A 21,936-nucleotide genomic window follows, 5' to 3' on the forward strand; every position below is an offset into this window, starting at 1 on the left:
TGTTGGTCTTGCCGATTATGTATTGGCGGTTAGGAGGATGAGAGGGGCTTGGCTTGGCTGTGTGTTGTCTGGGTTAGATACATGCCCTTGCCGGTTTGAGGTTGTCGAAGAAAAACAGAGGTGGCCAGAGGTTAAGAGAGAGGAAGCTTTGTGGAAGAGATGAGAGAGAGGTTGTTGTTGTGGGTGAGAGGTGTGACTGTTTGGCTAACGCTGTTAACGTTATGTTAACAGCTCTTCACTTAAAATGGGTCATGTGCGTTGCACATGCCTCCAAGCTTAAGTGTCTTCTTATTTAATTGACAGTTGTCCCTATTTGCAGTGTTTCTTTCAAACATGTTTGGAGGAAATCCATGTCCTTGATATAATAGGGGCCCAAGAGAGTGTGCACACACATATTCTCTAAAAATCTCAACCCATCACACACTTGCTGTGACATTATAGAGGAATTACCTTTTTTATACAATGAGAAGATTTATTATGCAAGTCAGATAAAGTATTCCAAACAAAGGAAAAAGGGTTGATTCATGTTAGGTTGTTAGCCCATTTATTTTATTATGTTATAACAATAAATATGAGATAACAACAAATTTCACAATAGTTAATGTGTCATGTTGTAATTAAAGGATTGTTATTAGCTTACCAAAAATTTTCTCCTCATTTTATGATAAGTGTGGGAGGACTTTCATCTTAGTAGTGGTACACTCATCCTTAGGCCAAAGGCTTATAAGGCATAAGTGGGAGGCGTCTCTCCCTGATGTGGGATTGAGCAAATCCTTGAGGACTAAGGCTCAATGCCATTTCCAAAGGCAAAGAGGACAATACCTGATTAGGGGCCAAGATGAAAGTCCTCTCACAATAAGAATGTACATTTCCTATTTTAGGTAACTACTTTTCATTTTTCATCCGCGTCAGATTTCCTATTTTGAACTTTATTTCATTTAAATATTATTTATTTATTCATTTTTAATTATTTATCTCACTTTTCAAAATACTCATTTGTTTTATCACATTTACCAAGACACAAAAACCATCAAATACTCATTTGTTTTATCACCTCCAAACAAACACACCCTAAAGTGGTAGCAAATCCTCATTTTGGTGTAGAAATAGATAATCTAACGTGGCTAAGTTTTGGGGTGATTTATAGTTTTGGTTACCAATCCTATTTAAAGTAACCTAGTATCAATGTTTAATGAAAGTGATGTTAATAATAATCCCTTCATTGAAAGTATTGCATTAATTACAATTTGTCCGGTCTTCAAATCATTAAAAGATTGTAAAATTTATTGTGTTTGAACAATTTATATATATATATATATATATCCCAAAAGATGGAAGTTATCCTTACACTTATAAAGTGCTTGTAACTTGTAAGAAGAATGTTTTCTATAGAATATACTCTATATCCAATTAAAAATAGTATTAGATAATTTCTGCATTTATTATTTATATTATATAAAATAATTCTTTTAATAAAAAGATTAGATTTTTTTTTTGAAAATAATTAAAGATTATAAATTTTATAAGTATGAAACAATTCTTAAATCATAATATATACGAGTAATGCTAGGATTACAACTTTTGCCATAATTTTGTCACAACTTGTTCACGTGACGGTAAACCTCACATAGACTCACAACTTTTATTTTATCATTGACAATCATAGCATTTTTAAATACATAATGCAGCATTTCTTTAATGAAATAATAATTTTCTGAATTTAGAAAGAAAACCTATATATTGCTTTCCTCCTCCACAAGAAAAAAGAAAAGAAAAAAGAAGAAGAAGATAAAACAGATTTTGTTTTGTTTGGGAGCAAAAGAAGATAAACGTTGAGGAGAATCACAATTATAAATGCAATTGCAAAGATGAGTTATTAAAACCAGGAAGTGTAGAATAAAAACCTCAAGAGGCTTTATTTAAAATTTTAAATAAACCCACCACGTTAAGCTTTCTTTCTTTCTTCCTCCACACACACACTCTCTCTCACATAAACAAATAGTTCAACTGCAAGTCTGTGTAACCGTGTGTTTTTGTTGAAGCCACAAGAAAAACCTTAAAAACAAAGTAGTAGAACCCCTTTTCAGAGAAGAACCAAGTAGGCATGGAGGACAGTGCCACCAATGTGGCCCGTGCCATTGTTGCATCCCTCGACTGGGCTTCTACCCCTGATGCTCGCAACGCCGCTTTTTCTTACTTAGAATCTGTACTCTCTCTCTCTCTCTCTCTCTGTGTCTAGAAAAAAAAAAAAAAAAAAAGTGTGCAAGACATTTGGTCACTTTGAAATCTCTATAGAGTTTGAATCGTTGAAATTTGATTGCCTGTTGTGGAAAAAGTTGTTTCTTTTTGTTGAGTTTTGGGTCAAATAAATGTGAAGTTTTGATTTTGGTTGAGTTTCGCCATATGGGTATTTGTGCTTTGTGTTTGATTGCTGTAAATTTGTTATCTTCTCATGTTTTTATGGGGTTTGGGCAACTGGGTTTGCTAAATTTGATTGCATGCTATGGCCTTAGAATTTAGAAGTGGTCAGTAATTTGGTTCAGTTTTTTCCAAAAGGGTTTATGTGGTTTTTGTTTGAAGGGGTAAAATTGTTGAATTGCTTATTTTTCTATGGGGGTTTAGCCTCTTGGATAACTTGAATATGTAATCATGAAGTTATTTGATTAAGTTTCAACAAAATGGGTGTTCTTGGTATCAAAATTTGAAAATTTAATGTTAGAATAAGGAGTTTATCAGACAAGGCTTGTGACTGCATTCTTACTTTTACCCTCTACAGCTAATTTAGTGAAACGAAACCCCTAATAAATCAGCGAAAGACCTGTAACATTACATTTGTGCAATTTTTTCTCTTCTATATAATAAGCACTGTAATTTCCTATTTTTATCTTATTTTTGTTGATACATACATTCTTTTCGATTTATGCAGATTAAAGCAGGAGATGTACGGGTTTTGGCAAGCACATCATTCCATCTAGTCAAAAAGGACTGGTCTTTAGTAATTCGGATGCATGCGTTTAAAATGTTGCAGGTTTGTCTGCATATGCCATTACTCTTTGCTTACTGGAGAAGTTTATTTATGCTATTTGTTATATTATCTGTTGATCCAGCCCATGTATTTTAGAAAGAACACCTTTTTTTTAAAACCAACATGGCTAATGGCGTATCTATAGGAATGCTATGGGTTATGTGCTGTGGGTCTTCTGGCTGGGTAGAATTTTGGCCTAGGACTCTGTCTAGGTGTAACCCATCAGGTGCAAGATGGATCCTGCACTTCTGGCTTTCTCTCATGATATATTGGTGTCCTAACTTCTATATTTTCTCTTCTGGTTTTCTGGTGTTGGTAGCGTACAGTAAGTGAATTAGAATTGATCTTATTTTTATTGTTTGGTTTAGTGAATTGATAAAATGGGCCTATTACGTTCGAATGAACTAAATACCATTTGTTAAACAATGGCTGTTGTTAGTGGTACTTTCAATGAGTAAAAGTTCCATGAAAAATTGGAACTATAAAAACATAAATTTCTAAGTGATGAATCTTGTTAGAAGTATATGGTTAAATGATTAAATTTATCATACCCAATAGCTTAAGCTTTTGGGACAATCGGTAATTTAACATGCTATCAAAGCAGGAGGTCTTGAGTAGTTGATTTCAATCCTGTCTCCTCCACTCTACCTCCCATTTAAAATTCCACATATTGGGCCTCACCTATTAACTCACCTATTAAAAGGAAGTTTGAACCCACACTTGAAGGGAGTGTTAGAAGTGTGTGGTTAAATGATTAAATTTATTATATCCCAATAGTGTAAGTTTTTTGGACAATTGGTAATTTAACAAACCTATATGGAAATATTCATCCTCTTCAATAATTGTAGCTTCAGTAATCTCATTGAGGGTACGGACTTACTGCATGCGTCAGATCTAAGCATTTAAAAATTATTGTCTTCAAAAGTGAACCTGAGGTTCCTGCAGATTATGTTATGTATCTTGTCACTGAGACTTGATAATTAAATAAGAAATTAGTATTCTTTTTCTTTGTTAATATTTTAAGTTTTTTACTAGTGGTGTCTGACATTATATCATGTTATTTTTTCTGAGGTTCTGTCTTTTAATCCCACTATTCAAGCAGTCAAGCTAGGGGTTGCAATGTAATGGTTTGGGTAATTGATATTTATTACCTATATCATGTGGAGCATGAACAGAATTATATTTCTTCTGAAGGCTAGCAAGCTCTTCCCTTTTTCCTTTAGAGACAGTGTTTTCTTGGTGGGAAATCTGCAGTGGTAATCAGATGGTGCATGATTTTGATTGCCCCACCCTCTTCCATGGACACCCCAAATATAAGTTTGAACTTTATATTTTTGGCAACTTCTTTAAAAAAGGATTTATTATTGGTAATTACACACACGCACCTAGTGGGTCTTGAACCCATGATCTCACCCTTTTCCTTGTCCTTATGAGGAGAAGAGGTGCCATTAGCTCATTGGCTAAAAATGTTTGCTATTCAGAATCCTTTTATGCTTGGCAACATGCTGCTAAGGACCTCTTGCACACCGGGGGTTGGGGGGGGTGGGTTGCTAAAAAGAGGAAGAAAGCCCACATGTTCATGTATAGGAACAGCGTATAATGCAAAAGAAAGCATGATACAGCTTAAAGAATTGCAGCCCTATAGAGGGGAAAATGACTTTTTCTTTCACTTGACTGCAGAGAGATTTTTGGAGAGACTCTTAAACTTCTCCAAAGCATGTTTTTCAGTGTTTCTCCTTATCCAAAAGCACCAAATTGAAGCATGTAGGTATAGGCACTGCCCATTTGGGTGGCATTTTATTTATAGAAAGCTGAGCCTTCTATTTCTGAAGATGTTGATGTGGGGAAAATGCTGGATTTTTAGTTTCTCAATGGAATAATGTTCTAGAGTGCCTAGTCTTTAAAGTGCATCCCAGTATCACTGCTATAGAATTTGACCTTTCTGCTCTTGATACATAAAACTTATGACTTATAGTCTAATTGTGTTATCAATTGCTAAAGTTCAAATGTCCAAGGCAAGTGTTGAGATTTACTTGAGTTTTGGCCTCTGCTATTAGATTTATTACAGAATATAACCGAGTTGTTGGTAATTAAGTGTACTAGTTTAAACCTTCCATTCCCTCTCCCCCTAGGACCAAGACTTACTTTAAAGGAAAAGGAGAGAAAACTATAATTTACCCCTGTGGTTTGGCTCTCTTACATTTTAGTCCACAAACTTTCAATTGCTACATTTGACTTCCAAATTGAATTAAAATGAAAATGTTGGGGTTTCATCCAAATAAAATGATTTTGCACTTCATGGGCAACTTTACCTGTCAATTTCCTAGTAGGGTAAATTACAGTTACGCCCTTGTGGTTTGGCCCTATTACAAATTGGTTTCACAAACTTTTCAGTCTCCAAAGTTTGGATTAAAATGAAATAGTTAAGGGGGAACATGCCCCGCACATGCAGAAAACACTTAGTTTTGATGTGACCCTAATGATTTCATTTTGGTCCAAATCACAGGGGATAACTTGTAATCTACCCAAAAAAAATTCTGCAATTCAGATAGATGCCCTGAAGCCACAGGCATCAGAATATTTTTAGTGGAGTCTAAAGATTTGTACAATTTCCAAAAAAAAAAAAAAAAAAAAATATTTTTTTTTTTATAAATATTTTGGCCCATTCCTATCAGCTGGAATGCTAATGAGTGGATGGTAGTTCTGTTCATCTGTTGCCTGTGAACAGGAATTGGTTCAGTTATACTCTAGAGATTTGCAGTTTCTTTCACAAGATATTGAAAATGATAGCAATAACGAATTTAGCTTAAAATAATCAACACAAAAGACATCAATTTGCTTTTAAATTGCCTAGATCATGATTGGTGTGAGTGTATCAGATTGGAAGATCTTTACTTAGACTTTCTCTTTCTGTACGGCCTTTTTGGGTGGCCAAATGGTATTATTCTGATTTCCCTGTAAAGTTCAATGTTCTAAAAGGTGTGACTATAACATATGTATCCTTCTGCAGCATCTGGTCCGACTGCGGTGGGAGGAATTAAGCCCTACAGAACGAAGGGACTTTGCAAATGTCGCTGTTGATTTGATGTCTGAGATTGCAAATGCTTATGAGGAGTGGGCTTTGAAAAGTCAAGCAGCTGCTCTTGTTGCTGAGGTTTACACTATGCTGGTCTTGACTTTTGTTTAACACTAATGTTAATCATTTGCTGTTCTATTGCTCATCTTATGTCGTGTGACAGATAGTTAGAAGAGAAGGCTTAGTTTTATGGCAAGAACTGCGGGAGCCTCTATTTTCTCTGTCCAGCAAGGGTCCTGCACAAGTAAATTCATCTTTTGCCACTTGCAGTCATTACCTTGCTCTATTACATTTTATTTTAGCATATGCACTAGGTGTTGTGTTGATTTTTTCCCCTTTTGTGTCAGGCTGAGTTGGTTTCGATGATGCTGAGGTGGCTTCCTGAAGATATTACAGTTCACAATGAAGATTTGGAAGGTCTATCATGGACTGCCCTTAGTTTTCTTTATTCTCTTTTTTGGGGGTTGGTTGAAATGTGGAAATGTGTGTGGGTGCATACACATGTAGATTTCTCATCTGCGGTTGTATTTCTGTACACCCCTCTTACCCTGGTTTTGAATGTCTTACACAGGTGATAGGCGTAGGCTCTTATTGCGAGGACTTACTCAATCTTTGCCTGAGATTTTGCCTTTATTATACACTGTATGCCTTGGTCCTTATCTTCAATTGACGTAGTTTATCCTTTCCTATTTATAATGCTTTAATTCTTTTTACAGTTACTAGATAGGCACTATGCAGCTGCATGGAGTGAAGCAGCTAATCAACAACTTGACATTGTAAAACAGCATGTAGCTGCAGTGACAGCTACTTTAAATGCTGTTAATGCATATGCCGAATGGGCTCCCTTGCCTGATCTTGCTAAATATGGCATAATTCATGGGTATGATGTCTTCTTCTCAGTTTGGCAGAGTCGAATTCAAATAGATGTTTTGGTATCTTACCCTCTCTCTTACATGCACAACAGGTGTGGTTGCTTACTTTCTTCTCCTGAATTTCGTCTTCATGCTTGTGAGTTTTTCAAACTTGTCTCGCCAAGGTATGCGTTCAGTTTTTTCAATTGTATGTTTGAGGTTGTTGGTAATTGAAAGCATGCAAATATTTTTCCCTGGTGAGGGTTACCTTGACTGTTGTGTTATTCTTATTTGTGGCTTACAGGAAGAGACCTATTGATGTCTCTGCCTCTGAATTTGATTCGGCAATGAGTATTATCTTTCAGATCTTGATGAAAGTCTCTGGAGATTTTTTGGATAGATCAAGCTCTAATGCTGGATCTATTGATGAAAGTGAATTTGAGTTTGCGGAATATATATGTGAGAGTATGGTGTCATTGGGTTCTTCAAACTTGCAGTGTATAGCTAGTGATAGCACCCTTCTTCCTCTTTATTTACAACAGGTAATTGGACTTTGTAATATTTAGTGTTGTTAAAAGTGTGGTTAGGGCACTTAAAGTTCAAAACTCAAAGCTGCAAGGTCTAAGCACTTTGCTTGGCCTAAGCGAAGTCATTAAATGAAGCAAGCCAATTCTTAGGTGTGCTTTTCTGGTGCTTTTTGAAGAAACACATAGCACACCTAGGCATGCTTTTTTATTGTTATTTTTCTAAAAATATATAAATAATTAAAATTTACCACTTGATTTTGAAGGAAATGACATGGACTATTGATTGTGGGCTACTGGGCCCTCATCTTTACCATGTTTGGAGTACAATGGCCAATGGGTGATGCCAAAGAGAGTGATTGAGGTCCTTTTTGGATGTTGTAGCTGAGTTAGTAACATAGAAGTTCTTTTGCATGGAAAGCCACCCCTTTGTTTAATTTTGACCGTATGGAAGGAAAGGAACCTAGTACCTTGAGGCTACCTTTTTTCTTTAACCACATTGCCAAAGGCTCAACCCGCCAACATTACCTATTTAAATCTAAGATAAATTCCACAGTGACAGTATAAGAATTGGGAGGAAGAAACCTGCATTGATTAGCTCCCACTAATTTATAAGTAATCTATGGAACTTTGAATTTTTCAAAAAATGTGCATAAAAATGAAATGAACTAAAGAGAACTAGTTTCATTGAAATGGGGGGAGTTCGCAGGTTCTTTATTGAGTCAAAATCCTTTCAATTAGTCTTAGAGGAAGGGGGTCGTTTTTTCTTGCTAAGGATTTTTGAGAGGGGCAAATTCTTTATGAGATCAGTCTTCTTAGGCAAGACTGCAGCATTTTGGTTGATGAATAGTATTGAAGAACTTGTGGTTGGGAAGAGCTCCAAACAGTTTTTTATTTTCAGAGTAGGTGACATTGCATTTACTCTCCAAAGTAGCTTCAATTCCTCGGGTCAGTTCTTGTTTTTGACTGAGCTCAAAGCTGGTGGGTCTAGGAGGTCGATCATAATTCCTGAAGGCAAAGAGAGAAGTGGTTGGAGGGCCTTTGGTCTTGAGCTGAGAAAGTTGTTGTTCCCTTCCCATTATGCGGTGGGTGGTTATGGTCTCCCAAAGTTTATTCCCCAGGTACAGAGGTTTAACTTGGAGACTCAAAATCCTAGAACCTTTGCTGAAGTTGTACAAGGCTTTCATGGAGGAATAGAGGATAGAAAGCAACTAAAGCAGCTAGGTTACTTAGATAAGGGGAAGAAGGCACAGTTAAGAGAGGAGAAGAAGGGGGTGAACTTGAGACATAAAGGTGCCAAGGTGAAGGTACTTCCGGTGGGCAAGGCAGATAAGATGGAGGTGATGGGAGGGGACAGGAAGGAGCTGGGCATTAATGAGGAGACAGAGGTAGGGGCAAAAAATCAGGTAGACTCTAGGCTACGCTACCCACTCCTCAGTTTGAATTCAAAAGATTATATAAAAGGGAAGAAGAGTGCTGTTAGGAGATCTTACTGGTCAGGAAGAAGCCTTTTAGTGGAGGTTGATGTGACAGGGAGCAGGCGAGTCTTCTGGGACAGAAGGAAAGGGGGAGATACGAAGTGCAGAGGGGAGACTCGGGCAATGGACAGGGATTGCAATTCAGAAGTACCAAGGGCCTTAAAATGGGTTGCACGTGGAAATAATAAGGCTGGAGTCTTTTATAAGGCTGGAGTAACACCTGGGCTGGGCCTAGACAAAAGCCCATTAGCATCCGATACAATTAAGAGACCTGTTCTATCAGTTTTCTCGGGCCCAAGTGTTTTTGAAGTGGGCGAGAGTTCTCTGTTTGGTGAAGAGAACTCAGCCCAGGCTCCGATGACAGAGGCGAACCCCAAGCTTCCTCTCCAGCGCTCCGAGTCAGTTTCTGGTGTGTCGGACCGGTGCGACAAGCCTCCGGTGGGGGACGACGGCACCTCCTTCGCCGGAATCAGCTCCGATGAGCCCATGTTGACACCGGGTAAGTCCGATTCGGTGTTTTCGCGGTCATCGGCTGAGCTTTTCCTTTCTGGTTTCTTTTGGTGCTTGTCGAGGGCTGGGCTTGTGGTTATGGATGTTAATTATGGGGTTGAAGGGGGCTGGGACAGCAGTGCCAACCTCAAGCTGATAGAGGCCTTGGATTTTGATCAGCCCAGCGTAGAGTTGTTTCCCAGGAAGGCAGAGTGTGATGTCCCTGGGGTGAGTACTATGGTGGTGGGAGAATTGAATCATTCGGAGTTGGGTTTGGGTGGAGAGGAAAGCTTACCTCTAATGTCTATCACCCCCGCTGGGTTGCCTCTGTCAGCTGATTTGTTTTGTGGCAATGAGGCATTGGAGTGTCTGAATATGGTGGATATTTCCAGTTGGGTGAAGAATAAACTCCCTGGATTTAGTAAATTGGTGGGGCTGCCTCTTAGTCGCCATGAGAAGTTATGCACTGCCTTGTTACAAAAGATTGAGAGGGAGACAGAGGAGGCCAAAGTGTTGAACAGGAAAGATACAGCTCCTAGAAAAGCTGCCATTAAAAGGGATAAAGGGAAGAGAGAGCTGAGGAATTTGCAATCTTCGGTTAACTATGATGGTAGGTAGAGTGTTGGCGGCTGAGTTAATGCTACAGTTGGGTTCTTCTTGTCATTATGAATTTAAAAATTCTTTCTTGGAATGTTAGGGGTCTGAATGATTGTCGGAAACGGTTGATTGTGAAAAATTTATTGCGGGAATGGAGGTGTGATGTAATCTGTCTTCAGGAGACTAAGCTTACTGGCTTGGACAGACGCATGATTGGCAGCTTGTGGAGTTGCCCTTATGTGGATTGGGTGGCTTTAGATGCTGTCCAGACAGCGGGCGGAGTTTTGATGATGTGGGATAGGAGGGTTTTAGAGAGGTTGGAGTTCATGGTGGGTTCTTTTTCTGTGTCTGTTCGGTGGAAAGGGGTGGGGGATGGCTTTAGCTGGGCGTGCTCTGGGGTTTATGGTCCAACTGACAACAATGCGAGGGGGCTAATGTGGGACGAGTTGGTTGGTGTTCAGCAATGTTGGAACGTCCCATGGTGCTGTTTTGGGGACTTTAATATTGTCTGTTTTCCGAGGGAACGTTCGGGTAACTCCCGTCTCACCCCGGTTATGGAACTTTTTTCAGAGTTTATCGAGGACCTTAATTTGATTGATTTGCCTCTGGAGGGAGGGAGTTATACTTGGTCTAGCGGCTCAGAACAACCTTCGATGTCTAGAATAGATAGAGTTTTGGTGTCCCATGATTGGGAGGAGCAATATCCGAATGTGGTCCAACGGAGATTACCTCGCCCTGTTTCAGACCATTTTCCTATTCTAGTGGAGGTAGGGGGAATGGCGAGGGGGAAAAGTCCGTTTAGGTTTGAGAATAAGTGGTTAAAGACGGACGGGTTCACTGATAGAGTTCATTTTTGGTGGAATCGGCATTCTTTCTCTGGCACTCCCAGTTTTGTGTTTGCCAAAAAATTGAAGGCTCTGAAGGAAGACATCATTCAGTGGAATCGCTCGGAGTTTGGTCATGTTGGGCGCAAAAAGTCTCAACTTCTTGAGGCTTTGAAAGTGCTAGATGCCAAGGAAGGGTAGTTTGGCCTCTCTGCTGCAGAGTCTTGTGAGAGAGTTGTGTTGAGATCTGAAATAGAGAAACTTCTCTCGTTGGAAGAAATCTCTTGGAGACAGAAATCAAGAATGTTATGGATCAAGGAAGGTGACAATAACACCAAATTCTTCCATAAGGTGGCTAATTCTCATAGAAGGTTTAATCATCTAAGTATTTTGGAGGTGGATGGGGTGATTTTTGAGGAGGAGTCCGAGGTGGCGGCTCAGGTGGTTCAATTTTACAAAAAGTTGTATCAGGAGACTGAGGAGTGGAGGCCTTTTGCGGAAGGTTTGGAGTTTGATCAGATAAACGAGTCAGAGAGGGGCTGGCTTGAAAGGAGGTTTGAGAAGGAGGAGATTCTTCTAGCTGTCAACGAGTTGGCTGGAGATAAAGCTCCAGGTCCAGACGGTTTCTCTATGGCCTTTTTTCACCAATGTTGGAGAGTGGTGGAAAGAGATATTCTAGCAGTTTTTGAGGAGTTCTATCTTCACAGTAAGTTTGAGAAATCTTTGAACGCTACTTTCATAGCATTAATTCCTAAGAAGAATGATGCTTCCGATTTCAGATTTCAGGCCTATCAGCTTGGTGGGGAGCTTTTACAAGATCTTGTCTAAGGTTTTGGCAAATCGTTTGAAGCTGGTTTTAGACCAACTTATCTCTGAGTCTCAGAACAGTTTTGTGGGAGGTAGACAGATTCTTGACTCAGTCCTTATTGCCAATGAGTGCCTTGATAGTCGTGTGAAGAGCAAGAATCCGGGGGTTATTTGTAAGCTTGACATTGAGAAAGCTTATGATCACGTGAATTGGGAGGCTCTTCTAGATCTTTTGAAGAGAATGGGCTTTGGGGAGAAGTGGTGTAGATGGATTCGTACTTGCATTTCAACTGTCCAGTTCTCTATTTTGGTTAATGGGACCCCAGCTGACTTTTTTAAGAGCACGAGGGGTCTGAGACAAGGGGACCCGTTATCCCCTATGTTGTTTTTGGTTATAATGGAGGTTTTAAGCAGGATGTTGAAAAGAGTTGAAGGAGCTGGCTTGATCAGGGGTTTAAGGCTGAAGGTAGACGGGGGGAAGGGGAATGTATCTCGCACCTTTTGTTTGCGGATGATACTATTCTGTTTTGTGATGCTGAAGTGGAGCAGATCCTGCATGTTCGAATGCTTCTCCTTTGTTTTCAGGCTGTGACAGGTTTGAAGGTTAATGTCTCGAAGAGCGAGATGGTTCCAGTAGGGGAGGTAAATAATTTGCATGTTTTGGCAGAGATTCTGGGCTGTAGGATTGGGGCTTTGCCTATGACATATCTTGGTATGCCGTTGGGGGCTTCCCACAAGTCCCCCTCTATTTGGAATCCTATCTTGGAAAAAATTAAGCAAAAGTTGGCTGGGTGGAAGAAGCTGTACTTGTCTAAAGGTGGAAGACTGACGTTGCTTAAGAGTACGTTAGCTAGCCTCCCTACTTATTATTTATCTCTTTTTACCATCCCTTCTCATGTGGCTAAGAAGATTGAGAAGATGCAAAGGGATTTCTTGTGGGGGGATTCGAAGGCTCATTTGGTAGGGTGGGATAAGGTGTGTGCCCCAAAGGCGAATGGGGGATTGGGAGTAAGGAAAATTACGATTTTCAATAAAGCCTTATTAGGAAAATGGTTATGGCGGTTTGGGGTGGAGGAGACTCGCCTATGGAGGAGGGTTGTAGCTTTGAAGTTTGGGGAAGAGTGGGGGGGTTGGTCTTCCAAGGTGGGTAGGGGTGTCCATGGGTGCGGTTTATGGAGAAGCATCCGAAAAGGCTGGAAGGTGTTTTGTAAATGCACTCACTTTGAGGTAGGGATGGGAGATAGAGTAAAATTCTGGACGGATCGGTGGTGTGGGGAGTTACCACTCCATCTATCTTTCCCGATGGTGTACGGGATTGCTTATAATAGAGAGGCATCTGTGGCCTCGTCTCTTGAAAGGTTGGGGACTGGGGCTCAGAGAAGCTGGAATGTTCGTTTACTCAGGGAACCAAATGATTGGGAGTTGGGAGAGGTGGAGGATTTCCTCCGTACCTTAGGCTCAAATTTACCTCAATCTGAGCATGGAGACCGTATGAGGTGGAAGTTGTCAAAGAAGGGGAATTTTAACACTCGCTCTTTCTATAATAAGCTTCGTTGTCCCTCATCTATTATCTTTCCTTGGAAAGGTGTTTGGAAGGTTAAGGCTCCTCCGCGCGTCTCTTTCTTCGTTTGGAGTGCTGCTTGGGAGAAGATTCTTACTGGGGATAATCTGCAGGGTAGAGGCTTTGATTTTATTGACTGGTGCATTATGTGTCGTTGTAATGGGGAGACGGTAAACCATTTACTACTCCATTGCGACAAAGCTTATCAGCTGTGGAGCTGGGTTTTCAGATCTTTTGGGATCAACTGGGTTATGCCAAGCTCGGTTGCAGATACGCTTTTTGGTTGGTGGAACTGGCTGGGAAAGCACTTTTCTAGTGTTTGGAATTTAGTTCCTCAGTGCTTAATGTGGTGTATTTGGAGGGAACGAAACTGGCGCACTTTTGAGGACTTGGACAAATCCGATGACCAGCTGCTCGCTTTTTTTACTGGCTCCCTTTTTGATTGGTCTAGGGCCTGGGGACTCACCTCTAGTGATTCTCTCCCTATGTTCCTAAATTCCCTTCTTTGTACTTAGTTTTCTGTTGATTGTTGTTTGTTTTGTTGTTTTTTCTTGTTTGTTTCCCTCTCTGTATTCTTTGTTTTGCCTTATGTTGTTTGCATGAGGTAGCCTCTTGAATATACTTCTCTCTTACTTATCAAAAAAAAGGAAGGAAAGGAACAGCCAAACATTCAATGATAAGGAGTCTACTATTTTGGAATTGAAATCTAGTTTCCTAAGGACATTGTTTGAGTGGTCCTAAATAATAGATTCTAGTGGTTTGCAATCTTTGTTTGATTTTGTTTATTCCCTCTTTGTTTGTTTGTAAGGATTGGTGATTGTATTCTTTAGGAATATTTGGTGTACACAATGCGTGCATAAAGTCTTTTCAATAAAATTATTGCTTATATGAAAGGAAAAAGAAATAACTTTGTCCATCCTTAAAATTTTTATGATGTGGGTTTTCATGTACAATACCAAGTTATATAATCTAAATTGTTAAACTGGAGTTCCAAATGATTTCTCATCATGTGTAATTGTGTGAACTATTCACATCCATGGATGTTTAATGTGTGATTGATTTAGTCAATTACATTATAACCCATTTAATATTCTTTCCAGATGTTGGGGTTTTTTCAACACGTTAAGCTAGGTCTTCATTATCACTCCCTCCTCTTTTGGCTGGTATGTGTAGTAATTTTCCAATTATCTTTTTGAGGTGTTAATAATAAAGGTTAGGTAGTACCTAGTTACCTTTAAATGTTTTTAATGCTTGCTTCCCTTGTTAGGCACTAATGAGAGACTTAATGTCAAAGCCGAAGGTTGTTGCACATTCAACTGGAGACAGTTCAGCTGTGAATAGTCTGAGCACTGGTTCTGGGCAGGTTGATAATGAAAAGAGAAAGATCTTAAGTTTTGTGAATGATGATATTTGTAGTGCAATTCTGGATATATCTTTCCAGCGCATGCTGAAGAGAGAAAAGGTTCCTCCTGGAACAGCATTTCCTCTGGGGGCGTTGGAGTTGTGGAGTGATGATATTGAGGGCAGGGGTGATTTTGGCCAATATCGTTCAAGGCTGGTATGTATCACATGGTTAGGAATTAGTTTTGTTAATTTTGCATTCTGATACCCTGCCTTTTTCTTTTTCTTGTTAACAATATGCTGCAATTATGATAGTTTTTTCTAATAAGAGAAGGGCACCCCCTGCCAGGGGAGGGGGGGTGGGTATTCATACAGCCATAACAGGTGTGAATTGTAATTTCTAAGGATGTTCTAGTCCTATACATCACGTTTTGTTAATAGCTTCAACTCAGATGAAGGGAGATGTCAAAATACCAACGAAGGTGTAACTGAGTTTTTATAATCTGAATTTTTTATGGCCAATGGACATTGAGCAAAATGGAAGTCTGTTTCAAACAGAAAGAAAAAAAATGGTGAAGTGGCATGGAGAAGACTAGGGATGTATGCTAGCAGGGGTTCCCCCCTCTATATTTGCTCTATTATTTATATTACGAATCATTCTATAATCCAAGTTCCATTAAATTAGGATCATTTATTTGCAATAGAAAATTTTGACACTTAACACTGTCATCTACATAGTATGTTATAAGTTGGGATTTAGAAATGTCCACAGCTCATAATCTGTAAATCTGGTAATTGTCATGCAATTGCAATTTTTTTAGAGGGGATTATTTGTATAGTTTACAATAATAAAAACAAAAGAAAGGCAAGGAAAAAAGAGTAGTTTACATCTTGCATTATATAAGGGCCTTTTTTTCCCTCTGTTTTGATTTTATGATTAAATCCATAGGGTGGCCTACGAGTGGGATGCTATGTCCTTTTAGGTAGTTACTTTCTGCTAGGGGAGGTCAGGGGGACTAACATTGTTTATCTTAGATAGTCCATACAGGTAAAGGTCTTAGGGTTCTTTCTTTTTGATCTTTCTTTTCGGGGGTTTTGTTTAATGATGTGTGATCTCTTAATGCAGTTGGAGTTGGTCAGGTTTGTTGCTTCTTACAAGCCCCTCATAGCTGGTGCCAAAGTTTCTGAAAGAACTATTGCAATCATCAAACACCTCTTGCTTTCTCAAATGCCTGCTCAGGTTTGGTTATAAACATTTTTTTATAGGATTTACTCTCTCTGGAGTTGCAAGATTCCCAGCATCACTTCATGCCTATGTCATAAATGACAGTCTTTTGCTATGTACTTGCTTTTCTAAATTTCAGGACTTACCTGTGATGGAAAGTATGCAGTTGGCTCTAGAAAATATTGTGAATTCCGTTTTTGATGGATCAAATGAATTTGGAGTGGGTAGTTCTGAAGTTCAGCTTGCACTGTGTAGAATATTTGAAGGTTTTTTTTAGCAAACTTTTTTCATCCTATTAGAGTTTTTAGTTTTTAGTTATATTTATTGGACTCCTTAAATCATTTTGGTTGCTTGACCTGAAGGTTTACTCCAGCAACTTCTTTCTTTGAAATGGACTGAGCCAGCACTTGTGGAAGTACTTGGGCACTATTTAGATGCATTGGGTCCCTTTCTGAAGCATTTTCCTGCTGCAGTTGGTAGTGTCATCAATAAGTTATTTGAGCTCCTAAACTCACTTCCTTTTGTTGTTAAGGTTGTCTGCAACTTTTAGTTGTCATTTTCCTTTTCAATTCCTTCTAAAGAAAACCATAAGAGGCATGGAATTTAAACCAGGTTCACTTGGCAGGATCCTTCTACAAGTAGTGCACGGTATGCGAGGTTGCAGATTTGTACATCATTTATTCGAATAGCCAAAGCCGCTGACAAAAGTATTCTGCCTCACATGAAGGTGAGTTCTTTTATCTACTTGTTTGTAATTCACAGCCCAGGTCCAGAGGTTTTTAAACTAGAACATGCTGCATAATGAGCATATGCAACTGCTATTCTAACGCCCCCTTCATGTGTGCACCCAAACTCTTCTCAATAAGTGGTGCTCAACTTACGAAATTTTAAAATTTTAATTGAGAGGTAGAATGGAGACATGGTTTGAACTTAGGACCCACTAATTTGATACCATGATAAACTATTACTTATTCCAAAAGCTTAAGTTTATAGGAAAGGGTGAAATTAATCACTTGACCATTATTCTAGATATAACATACTCTAAATTCAAGTACTGCCTGCACACAATGTTTATTCATGCTTCTTTTGTACATATAAATACCTCATAAACATGTAAGGAAGATAAAGTTCCATAACCATCCGTGTCCACATAAAAATGAACCTAAGAACTCATCTCTGGTATCTTATTCACTCTGTAATGTTCTCTTTGTAAAGGATATAGCAGACACCATGGCGCATATGCAAAGAGAAGGTTGTTTGCTCCGTGGTGAACATAATATTCTTGGGGAAGCATTTCTTGTGATGGCTTCTACTGCTGGGTAATTGCTTATAGTGATTGACCCTGTGTTTATTTGTGTGATTTTGTATGTCTTTCTTATTATTGTGTGTTTGTAAAATTGGTGCAGGATTCAGCAGCAACAAGAAGTTTTGGCATGGTTACTAAATCCGTTGAGCCAACAGTGGACACAACTTGAGTGGCAAAATAATTATTTGTCTGAACCACTAGGTCTGGTTCGCCTGTGCTCTGAGACAACAACTATGTGGTCAATTTTTCACACTGTGACATTCTTTGAGAAGGCACTTAAGAGGAGTGGACTGAGAAAAACGTATTCAAATTTACAAAACAACTTGACATCTAGCTCTAATCCTGTACACCCAATGGCTTCTCATCTGTCATGGATGCTGCCTCCTCTTTTAAAAGTATGCATTTGCCATGTTGAATATTCTCATCAGTGATGCTCTTTAAATGTGATATTTTTTAGGGCCAGGCAATAATTTGACTGTTTATATTCTTTAAATTTCTAGATAATAATAATTGTGGCATGTCTTTGTTTATTTGCAGCTTCTTCGTGCTGTACATTCCCTTTGGTCTCCATCCATATCTCAAATGTTACCTGGAGAGATTAAAGTTGCAATGAGCATGACTGATGCTGAGCAATTCAGTCTCCTTGGGGAAGGGAATCCTAAATTGTCAAAGGGTGCATTAATTTTCACAGATGGATCTCATGCTGACATGGGTAAGGAAGGATATGCAGAGCCAAATGGGTCTGATGATATACGAAATTGGTTGAAAGGTATCAGAGACAGTGGGTACGTATGTATGCATTTGGGTTCTCTTTGATTACTCAAAGTTATTATTTGAATATTTGTTGATACTTTTTTCTTACCCCTTTCCTATTTTGCCCTTATCATAGAACATGGATACATTAGAAGATAAAGAAATAGAGAAAAGAGGCCCAAAATTAAGATCAAAAGACACAGTCATACTAGATATTAACCCCAAATGTCCTAAATTTTTTTTTCCCATTGAAAACATGTTCCATTTTCACGTAAACTAGTAAAAAAAAGGCAAACAAACAGAAAAGCCTGTTTCAAATCAAATTTCTATATGCTCTCCAGTGCAAGACAAAGAAAAATGGAAAATGTTATATTATGTATTGAATTAACCTATTGTTGATGCAATAAAACTATTGAAAATTTACCGAAATGCTCAAATGACTTCTTATTCTATCATGGACAGCAATATTTGCTTCTCAGTTAGGTATAACCATGCAGTAGCGTGTTTACGGGGCCGAGGAATCCTTCATATAAATTTGGCAAAAGAGTCAACATGGAACTCAAATCTAGAGTATTGAAAATATTTGGTTAATGTCATCCTTGAGTCTCCTCTTTGTTTAAATTTTATTAAAATTAATATTTGAAATTGACTTGATATTGAAAGTTGAGGCACTAAATTGACACAATTAATACATGAGAACTAAAAGGCACAATTCATAGTTTGGAGACCAAATTGAACATTACCCAATAATTGGAGGACCAAATTAGTAATTTAACCAAAATATTTTCTCTGGATGTTCAGAACTGGTTTATTAGAGAGGCAGACTATGTATTTGCTTTTTATCTGATCAATGTGATAAAGACAGATATTCTGCCCAACATTTTCAATGAATAATGAAAGATATGCTTGGGAAATTTCTCCTTGTCTCTTAGCTTTGATTCTGGTTCAGGTTTGGCTACTCAAGAATCATGAAGCACCATGGGAGAATTATACAAAACTTCACATAGCCAAGTATTTTCTTCATGCAATTAGGGTCTGTTTGGACACCGCTTATTTCTGAAAATTGAAAACTGAAAACACTGTAGAAAAATAATTCTTAAATGTGTGAATAGTACCGTGGGACCCAGTTTTAAAGTTATTTTTCTGAAAAAAAGTACTTGTGGGTCCCATGAACAGCACACGAGACCCACAAAAAACGCTGGACGCGCAAAAACGTTGGACATGGCCGCTATCCAAAAATAACCTTAATGTTGTTTGGTGCAGTTTTTAGATTCATCTAATTAATCAAACAAAAATGCATATTTGAAGTCTTGAGTGAAGAATCCATGGACATCTTTGAATGACTCCTCATTTACTTATGCTTAATTGAGACAGTGATGGTTCTGTTGCCATAAGTTGTCAGTTGGGATCAGTATCTCTTCATCACTATTATGTTGCAAATTTCAAGCTGAAGTAAATTCTGATGTTTTTTTTGGTAATTAGTGGAGTGAATCATTTTATATTTTTTATAATTAAAATTTCATTTATATATTCATGAGCATTTATTGGTTTCGTTTAATGACATATTATGGATGTATGCAATAATGAATCTTTTAAACTAGTTTTGTCATGTACTATTTAGGTTTAGGTTGATGCGAAATGTTCCTTTTTGATGCTGATGCATCCTACCTATGTAATCCTAGGTACAATGTATTGGGCTTGTCAGCAACCATTGGAGATTCATTTTTCAGAGGTTCGGATCTACATTCTGTTGAGCTAGCCCTAGTGGAGAATATACAGTCAATGGAGTTCAGGCATATAAGGCAGCTTGTTCATTCAGTTTTGATTCTTTTGGTTAAATTTTGCCCTTCTGACTTGTGGGATGTCTGGCTGGAAAAGATCCTGCACCCATTATTTAACCACTCTCAGCAGGCTCTAAACTTCTCATGGTCCAGTCTTCTACATGAAGGTAGAGCAAAGGTTCCAGATGTCCATGGCATACTTGCTGGGTCAGACTTAAAAGTGGAAGTAATGGAAGAAAAGCTACTTCGAGATCTAACTCGTGAAATATGTTCACTCCTCTCCGCCATAGCTTGGCCACCTCTAAATACTGGCCTTTTTTCTCTAGAACAGTCTGGGCATGCAAGCCGTGTCGATACGTCTTCTCTTAAAGATTTAGATGCTTTCAGGTTGAGCTCTATGGTTGGGTACGTGCACTACTTACTGGAGCTTTTTCTGTTGTTTGTAGGATTCTTTCCATCTTTACCAACAAATTTGTTTTAAAATTGTGATTCGTTTGCAGTTTCCTTTGTACACACAAAGGTCTAGCCCTTCCAGCCTTAAAGATATGTCTAGAAGCTTTCACATGGACTGATGGTGAAGCTGTGACAAAAGTTTCTTCATTTTCTGCTGCTTTGGTTGTCCTAGCCATATCAACCAATAATGAGGAACTTCAAGCATTTGTTTCTAGAGATCTGTTTTCTGCAATTATCCGAGGGTTGGCCCTTGAGTCTAATGCTATTATCAGTGCAGATCTGGTTGGTCTCTGTCGTGAAATATTCATTTATCTCTGTGATAGAGATCCAGCTCCTAGGGAGGTTAGTTGTGATTCCTCCCTCTTTAAAAAAAAAAAAAAACTGTCTTGTGCATGACATTAACAAGTGGGTAGGCTTTGATTAAAGGAGTATCTAAGAAGTTTTAATGAGAGGGGATGTGTTTCTTTGGTTGTCCCAGGTGTTGCTCTCACTCCCTTATATCAAACCCCATGATTTGGCTGCTTTTGAAGAAGCTTTAACAAAGACATCTAGTCCTAAGGAACAGAAGCAGCATATGAAGAGCCTGCTTTTATTAGCTACTGGAAACAGGTTGAAAGCACTTGCTGCTCAGAAAAGTGTAAATGTTATTACAAATGTTTCAAGTAAGCTTTCATAGTTATCATTTTTTGCATTTCTTTTTAATTCATTTTGAAAATAACATTAGTAGAAGTAGTTAAAAAGGTCATGTCAATTAAGGAAGTAACAAAGTGTATAACTTTGGATAGAATAGAATTGAGAAAAAAAAAATGTGCCAACCTTGACTAATATATGGAATATCCTTACCAATCCCAAATAATTTGGGGTAATTGTTGTTGATGTTGTCATTGTCCAATAACAATTTATTCTACGGAAGATGATAAATCAAAATGGAAATATTTATGAGTTTGGAAAGTTTATTATTCAATATTCTCTTTCCATGGCCTATCTCTATTGTGTGACTAAATTTCCCATGCCCTATATTTAGCTTAGAGTTTGCATAAACATATATAAACATCTTTTCATTACAACATATGTTTTTTATTTTTCTTATAATTTTATCAGTTTGGTAATATTTGCTAACATATATAGCACATTCCTACTCACAGCAAGGCCGCGCAACTTGGTAAATGCTCCAGAATCCAGATCTGATGATGGGGAAGTGGTGGGATTGGCAGCAATCTTGTGATCATGGCAGATTTCTTGTACAGATTTGAGTTTTACTTAAAAAGTGGGGATATCTTCTCACAAATATATATATAATATATATATTTTATGACATAGAACCTCAACAAGGTAAGGCCCTTTGAACTCAGCCCTGCGGAGTAAATCACGGATACAACAAAGGTCAAGGTATATTTTTCTCAAATATACCATGGTCTAAGGCACATTTTTCTTGCCGAAGGTCAACAGCAAACCAGTTCACCCTCCGAGAACCTCGAATAGAAGATTTTGACTGGGGGTACAAAAGTTCCATGGCATTCCATTATTTATATGCGTGTATTGCCATGGGAGTGAGGCTTTTCAAATTGATATATACTTCATTTATATTTTATCTTTCTTTTCTAGATTTAAACCACACTTACAGACTGTCAGCCTATGATTAAACTATTCCTTACCCTAGTAGCTTCTAATAGAGAATCCTGGTCATGTTTCAAGGCATATATAGACTTCCAGAAGCTTACTGAATGCTATTTTGTTCAAATGCTTTGAGCACCTTTTCATCTACAGGATATGGCCATATTGCTTTGTTTGTAGCTGTAAAAAGCCAACATTTAAAAAAAAAAAATTGGGAGAAACCTAGAATGT

The 21,936-nt window shown here is 38.3% G+C and overlaps 1 protein-coding gene across 1 annotated transcript; it reads left to right on the forward strand.

The window, feature by feature from the left end:
• Nucleotides 1-1,872: 1,872 nt before the first annotated feature.
• LOC112015672 (protein HASTY 1) lies at nt 1,873-21,855 on the forward strand. The gene is made up of 22 exons (XM_024048108.2): nt 1,873-2,206; nt 2,927-3,028; nt 6,036-6,179; nt 6,265-6,345; nt 6,449-6,518; nt 6,673-6,743; nt 6,818-6,981; nt 7,066-7,137; nt 7,257-7,494; nt 14,333-14,395; nt 14,500-14,790; nt 15,700-15,813; nt 15,938-16,064; nt 16,161-16,330; nt 16,424-16,525; nt 17,014-17,117; nt 17,205-17,499; nt 17,642-17,889; nt 19,540-20,043; nt 20,139-20,433; nt 20,570-20,753; nt 21,237-21,855. The coding sequence occupies exons 1-22, from the start codon at nt 2,105-2,107 to the stop codon at nt 21,314-21,316; spliced, it is 3,621 nt and encodes a 1,206-aa protein (XP_023903876.2). The 5' UTR covers nt 1,873-2,104; the 3' UTR covers nt 21,317-21,855.
• The last annotated feature ends 81 nt before the right edge of the window (nt 21,856-21,936 follow it).

This window comes from Quercus suber, unplaced genomic scaffold (assembly GCF_002906115.3).
Source record: "Quercus suber isolate HL8 unplaced genomic scaffold, Cork oak 2.0 scaffold_109, whole genome shotgun sequence".
Classification (NCBI taxonomy): Eukaryota; Viridiplantae; Streptophyta; class Magnoliopsida; order Fagales; family Fagaceae; genus Quercus; species Quercus suber.